This window comes from Brachyhypopomus gauderio, chromosome 6, assembly GCF_052324685.1.
Source record: "Brachyhypopomus gauderio isolate BG-103 chromosome 6, BGAUD_0.2, whole genome shotgun sequence".
Taxonomy (NCBI): domain Eukaryota; kingdom Metazoa; phylum Chordata; class Actinopteri; order Gymnotiformes; family Hypopomidae; genus Brachyhypopomus; species Brachyhypopomus gauderio.
Window position 1 is genome coordinate 2,467,951 of NC_135216.1, and position 7,465 is coordinate 2,475,415.

General features: G+C 41.5%; 1 protein-coding gene across 1 annotated transcript in view; it reads right to left on the minus strand.

The window, feature by feature from the left end:
• Positions 1–4,231: 4,231 nt before the first annotated feature.
• The window catches only part of snx27a (sorting nexin 27a), a 34,284-nt gene continuing 31,050 nt past the window's right edge, over positions 4,232–7,465 (minus strand). Inside the window, exon 13 of the mRNA XM_077008126.1 lies at positions 4,232–7,134. Within this exon, the coding sequence (XP_076864241.1) occupies positions 7,067–7,134 (68 nt within the window). The 3' untranslated portion in view covers positions 4,232–7,066. The remainder of the gene's footprint in view (positions 7,135–7,465) is intronic.

Consider the following 7,465-nt stretch of genomic DNA (forward strand, 5'->3'; position numbering starts at 1 on the left):
TGAATATTTGTGGTTGTTTTTGAGTCAGGAAAGTATTTGAATTATGAGGATTGTGTGACTATACATATCTGTAGGTTGGCAGTTGAGACAGCAGAAGAGAGAGAAAGAGAGAGAGAGCTGAAGAATGACACAAATGTGTACACAATTAAACTGGCAGTGACTCTCACTGTATGTGTAGATTACATGTGTGACTTTAATCAGTTGACAACCTTTTGCTCTTTTTCTGTCTCAGTTAATGAGTCTCTCTCTCTCTCTGCAGGTAAATCCTTAGTTAGATGGCCTGAGGTAAACGTGAGTTTCAGTCATGTGAGATGTGCTTCTGCGTGATTAAGTCTGCATTAACAGCTTTAACTTTTAAAGACACACTTATCCACCCGTCTTTTATTCATATATATCTACTCAGTAGAATCAATTTCATGCCTTACCCTTTCATGGGGGTCGTCCGCTGTTCAGGCTATCTGGAAGAATGACCCATGAGTGCCCAGGTGCCATTTTCCTACCATCTGCAATAGTTACCATACGGTCTCCAATCAATGGCTTTTAATTACCGGGTGCAGTCAGCCCAGTCGATAATAATGATAGAAAGATAGAGGGAAAGAGATGGAGATGTGTCAATGGTGAGTGATATTGAGCGATACTGAATGGCAAAAATGAATAAAAAAGGAAGAGGAGTGTTCTGAGAAATGGAAAAGAAAGGGTTAAATATTGAGAGTGAAAAGGGTGAATAACAAATGGGTGAAGTAGAGGAAATGATAGAGCAGAAAAACAAGTATTTGAGGGATTGAGAAAGATATAAGAGAATCAAGGGCAAAGGAAATTGGAATGAAGGGGAGAGTGTGGGAGAGAGAGAGTGAGGGAGAGAGAGTGAGTGAGAGAGAGAGAGAGAGAGTGAGGGAGAGAGAGAGTGAGAGTGTGCGGGAGAGAGAGAGTGCGGGAGAGAGAGTGAGGGAGAGAGAGTGAGAGAGAGAGAGTGAGTGAGAGTGTGGGAGAGGGAGAGAGAGTGCAGGAAAGAGAGTGTGGGAGAGAGAGAGTGCGGGAGAGAGAGTGCGGGAGAGAGAGAGTGAGAGAGAGAGTGAGGGAGAGAGAGAGTGCGGGATAGAGAGAGTGCAGGAGAGAGAGAGAGAGAGTGAGGGAGAGAGAGAGTGCAGGAGAGAGAGAGTGCGGGAGAGAGAGGGCACTTGATTGATATATGTTCCTTCTTCAGGGAGCTCTTGTTTAAGCTCACTAGTTCACCTCCACTCCACCACTCTGATCCCAGGCAGACCTCTGGGAGTCATGTGGCACACACACACATACACACACACTTTAACGTCATGGATTTTCCCACATTTTCTGTTTTTGCACCATCATGCATAGTTTATGCCACATATACACATTCTTGAAGTGCCATGCCCCACACACACACACACACACATCTTTTAGAAGATCACTGCTCAGGAGTTTCTTATATGGAATCTACTAGCAGGAGTTGGCTTGCTCATTAGGGATCTGGACCCATACGATTGTAAAGCTGCTTTGTGACGTGTGTTGTGAAAAGCGCTATATAAATAAATTTGACTTTGACTCTGAGTTAATGGGCAACAGGAAAGCAACCTTTGATTGTTGGTTTATTACGAGGTGAATGTGTGCATTTGACCAAAATTATATATATCCATCTGTGTTTTTGTATATTTAAATACTTTATATTTGACTCAAATACTGGTACTTTCAAAAAGAAAGTGTCAGACCACTGTACTTTAATACAGAAAAAAGCCAAGTAGATGTACAGTAGAGCAAAATCTAATTTACAACACTGACAACTTCATTTGAAAACGTGCTAATGGTCAAGGTGTGTATACATGCATAAAATAAAGGTGAAACTAGGTAATGAATGAACAAAAACAGCATTTTTAATTCACATGGTTGAAATCTTTTTTTCTGAACAGAAATGTCATCCATCACAATATGGAACACAGTGCATTCTTTCTCCATTTTTCATTTCTCCATTTAACGTACTTCTCCAGACAGCCTGACGTTCACCCCATGCCTCGTGCTCGTTGTCCTGTTCTCCCTGTTCACGTTCACATTGCTGCAGGTAGGAGAAACCAGGGCAATAGGAGGATACAAAGACAATTCTTAACACGTGGCTTCTAATGTAGACCTTTCAGACCAGTCTGATCTGAATGGAAAGGAACCTTCATGTTTGTACATGTCACTAATGGCATCAAGGGACTGCAGAAAAGGGCAAGCAGCCATAAAGACTCTACGCTCATGACTGAGAGGCTAATTAAGCTGTCCTGTGTGATTTGATCTTGGTTGTGCCTTTAGTGGTTTCTGTAGATCTTGTGGCTATGTGGTGTCACATGTAATTAACTGCAGAGTGGACAGTTCCTAGTCACATCCCTTGGGGGCACTTTAAGGGGGCTCTATCTATGTTAACGTATATATTGATTAATCCTTTTATGGAGCTGGGGGAGGAATTACTCACTGATTAGCTGAGTTCTCCCAATGAGGAGGATTTTATGCTGTGCAGTCATATAGATAGGAGGCTTGTTTATTAGTGTTTATGACACGTGCTCTGTTTACAGAGACAGCTCAGCCATGTTATATGGTGAAATTATGTGGGATGTATGAAGAGCAAGATGGTTTGCTGGAAGCCCTAGTGAGCAATGCTTTGAAAATACAGCATCATATGACATTTCATCATCTCTGAAAATACTGGACATCAAAGCCACAAGCAAATATGGTAAAAATGAGTTATCAAAGCACTTTGCAATCTCCTTAGCATTCAAAACAAGATTAAAGTAATAAAAAATGCACTGTCCACTATCTTTGAAATTTCCAAAGCCTTTAAAATTTGAACTTGACAAAAGCCTCGTGATTAGATATAGTGTAAACCTTTTGGCTCATAAGTTATTTTATTGTGCTTAATGCATAAATCACCAATATATATATTCCCTCATTCGAAAATTTACCTGTAGTATGGATATGTTGTTGACGGTACCTGAGTATCTGCATTCACTTTCAGCACCATATTGCTTTAATGCAATTTATTCATTTTACCCACACCTAAAAAATAGCTTAAATAAATATGTGGAATTTTGGAAATGTGTAATTTGTATTTGTTCACCTCAGAGAAACTGAACCTCTCAAATAAAGTCTCAGCTTTCTTAAGGGATAAGGAATTATTCCAGTATTACTGAGCCACATTAAGTAATGCCATTATAATAAATGCAATAAATAATAGGAAGGTCAAGAAACAAGCTTTACTGTAGAGTTCACTGAAACCAACCAAACAGTTTAGGATAAACTGGCTGCATGTGGACGTCCTCTCAAGATGGCAGTGTTTGCTGTAATGCTGCCCTCTGCACCTTCCATAGCCTGTGCACATGGGTTTGACTGATTGAAGAGTAGCGACAACTGCTGGCATGACAAGTTGCTAAAATCAACACCACACACAAAAAAAGACTGAATTAACAGACTGAGATCAGATTACCAGCAGATGAAGCATTACCAAGTAGTTTTAGAGAACTAATAAGTAGAATATCAACATTTAGAGGTGAATTAGCAGCAGAGGTATATAGACGTATGGTGTGTGTGTATGAGACATTTCCAGAAGCTTGGGAAAATTTGGTTTTCACGGTTTGGCAGTCAGACAGGTCTCTGCTACAGCCTGGTCCACCCCCATCCATGGTGGCCTCTAGCGCAGTCTTTAACCAGGCCACCTGCTGTTGCACACACTCTGTCTGAGCTGCTACTGCAAGGCGGATGCGAGAGGCTGGGGGAGAAAACTCGGCCAACATCTCAGCCACAGGAGTCTCTCCAACAGCACGTCACACAGTCTCAGCTTTATTAAGCCATCAACAGTGCTCAGCCGAGGAGATGTGTGGGGGGGATTTCTGATGTAATGGGACAGAGTTGAAAATTAGAATGTCAGAAATCATGGCTCCTCTAGTGCTCCCTATGCCATCAGATTGTATGCAGTGTGCGCTGTGTAGGACAACAGCTTCTCAAGGCTTTAAGGAACCAGTGGCTTTTGTTCGATTCATATTTCTGTGGCAAGTTTAAACTTTTAAGCATGCTAAACCTTGGCCTCCTGATCAATAGCTTGCTCAAAGCTCTTTCAACATAAAAGCAGTAGTGTGGATTTATAGAGCAACTCCGCTCTAGAAAATTGAGTTTGGAACAGAGTAACAACAGAAAGCAACTCGCCTGCCTGTGCGAGAATTAAAACTTCATTACACAAAACAACCATTTTTCACCAATAGATCATTTTATTTAAAATATTATGTTACAATGTTTTTAATCTACATGACAATTTTCAAACTGGAGCTTTTATTTCATTGGTTAGTTGAAACTCACATCTTAGATATAAAACTATCATTTACCGATATCGGTTGTTAATTTGTCATTAGGCTATATGAAATAAAGCATCACTGCTCGTCATCACAAATAAATTAGATCTCTTCCCACCCAAGACCTAAAAGTGCCTCACTTCAAAATGGCTCCCCTAGCATGACTCAACTTCATTTCAATACCCTTGATTTAATGGGGGAAAAAAAACAATAATAAATTAATGATTTCAGTCAAAGGCTACAGCAAGTGCTTTGTCAAAGCAACACACAAGGAATGCATTTACAAAAACAAACTAGATCAAATGTGTTTTCAGATTGGACCTGCACACCAACTTGACGAAACAGACTCTTGGTTCACAGAACAGATATTTAACTAAAGACATGAGCAAAGACGTAAAATCCCACGGGGTAAAGGATTAGCAAATGTCAAATTCTGTTCAATGCACAAAGCTCCACAAACAGCCTACTGTGGTCCTGGATATCAGGTCCATGTGATGAGTGACGCCGACGCTGCTTACAGCAGAGACACACTCGCCTTCGCAAATACATTCCAGTACATTCACGTTTCTCACCCATTTCAGACACGAAACACTGAGCACAGAAACAAACAAAGCTTTTGAAGCGCCGATTAATATTACGACACTGTAATAAATATTGATTTTTTTTTTTGTTTTTTGACACTTCATAATCATTTCGACAAAATGACAAAAGTTTGGGTCTCCTATGAACAATTGACAATTACAGACAGCATACTCACAATGTGAGAGATAAGCCTACTCCTCCTTTGTGTTCTGACAAAACTGAACAGGTCTCCAGCTCAGCATGTTCAGTTTGAGTTAGTTTTGTAAATGCAATGCACAAAAAAGCATTCGTGAGATTATGCTGCCAAGGCAACAGGATATTTTCTGAGCAAATAGTGTAGTGTGCATGAACACACACACACACATCCACCCACCAGGTAGAAAGGTATTAGCACTGAGCTGTTAATGAGACTTCCAGATGAGTTCAGCGGGTGTGGAAACGCAAGTCAAAGAGTTCAGACCAACTGCCATTTTTGCCCCTTTAATGAGCTAAAAGCACAATGAAATTCACGCAAACACAGTGCACTCGATGCTCACAGCGTTCAGTGAACTGCTAGGAAGGAAGGGAGAGAGTAGTCCAGAAAGGCATAACATTCCTATTAGGCAAATACCTGAACTGGTCATGCTTCTAAACACTTCCTTTCTAGATTCCCAAGTCCCACCTAGGTAAGGTACATAAAGATTATTATATTCAGAAAACTCTCCTTTCCTTTTTTCTCTCACTTTCTCTCCTTTTGACAGTTTAGTGATGGGATTCACTGCTCAATGGGTGAATTACTTATCACTAGGGAGCCTTTGTTCTGAACAGCCTGGGAGACCACACACACACACACACACACACACACACACACACACACACACACACACACACACACACACACACACACACACACACACACACGCTAAACGTGACTAAACCACAAACACAAACACAAAGCTTCCCCCCCTGACTTTTCACACCTTTTCGGGGAAAAAAACCTTCTTATGTGGCACTGCTGTCCCCTACAGGAAGACCTTAGAACTGCACCTGAATATATACAATTGCCAATTGCTGTTGCCCACCATCTCCTCTGCATACGTATTATTGCCAACAAAATCTACAGTCTACGGTTGAAGAAACAAGCACCCTATTTATGGAGATGCATTCGCATGTCATGTTCCCTGGATATTTGGGAGCAGAAACTCACAACTACACACACATGCCCACAGGGTCATACACACACATGCCCACAGGGTCATTCTGAAAAGACTCTAAGCAGTACTTTATTCAGCCAGACTTTGTTTTCTTCTTATTGCAAATTATCATTATTGTAAATTAACCAAGCACCTTGCAAAGGGACATGCTAAAACAAAGAGGAATCCTATCAGCTAGTATGTGTCATCCCAAGCATCTCCCAACAAGGTAAGCCTCAGTGTCATCAGTATAGCCAGTGAAATTAACCACTGAGCCACCCTGGCGGTAGTATGCTCTTTAGTTTGAATACAAGTGATCAGTCAAAATTTCCTTTAAGGATAAACCTCTAAAGCACTTAATTCAGTCCAGCATTAGCAAGATCTCCTGGAGTTTACACGCTTTCACTCATGTTGATGTTCAGTTCTGCCTCTATTCAGCCCTTCAGCATTCCTAAAGACCTAAAACCCAAACATACATCCTGGCTCAGATCAGTCACACTGATTTAGTTGCTCCAGCAACCAATCAAAAAGCAGGTGGCAGTCACTACACTGCAGGACACCAGTCCTCTTCCTCAAACACTGCTGGCTCATGTGGCAGTTGTATCAACACCTAAAGGGACCCCATTCACACAACCAATGGCGCAGAAGACCTCAGGTGGTCTCCATGTTGAGAAGATGAGGTGAACATATCTACTGATCATACCACCACTGATCATTTTGCTGCTGTCCATTTACAGTGAAATGGACCTAGCTTAGCTATGAGTCTATGTCGCCATGGTAACAAGGGCATTGCGCGCTGTCAAGGTGACAAGGCAGGTTGACGGTGCTCTTTGGAGATGAAAGGAGCCCATTTTTGTAATGTGGGTGTTATGGTGTTGCTGGAGTGTTGCCATGGTTACATGGTTGTTATGATGGTTTGCTCTACTATGATGGTCCAGCTCAGTCCATGCTGACCTCCAGAGGGCATGACTGGGCCTCTTAAGATGTGGCAATTTCGCCCCCTAGGTGGCGCCATCCCTTTTGTTGTTCCAGGGGAGAGAGGTACTCTGAAATGGAAATGCGGAATATGATAATTTTGGACATGCTTTTAAATATTTGTTAAAACATTTGTCCAGATGCCAACATTTTCATGCACATAAAAACCAATTTAATTTACTATAAATGATTTCTCTCAAAGTGAAAGCAGAACACACAAAGGAGTGAACTGTGTGTGTGTGTGTGTACGTGTGTGTACGTGTGTGTACGTGTGTGTGTGTGTGTGTGTGTGTGTGTGTGTGTGTGTGTGTGTGTATGTGTATGAGTGTGTGTATGAGTGTGTGTGTGTATATGAGTGTGTGTGTGTGTGTATGAGTGTGTGTGTGTGTGTATGAGTGTGTG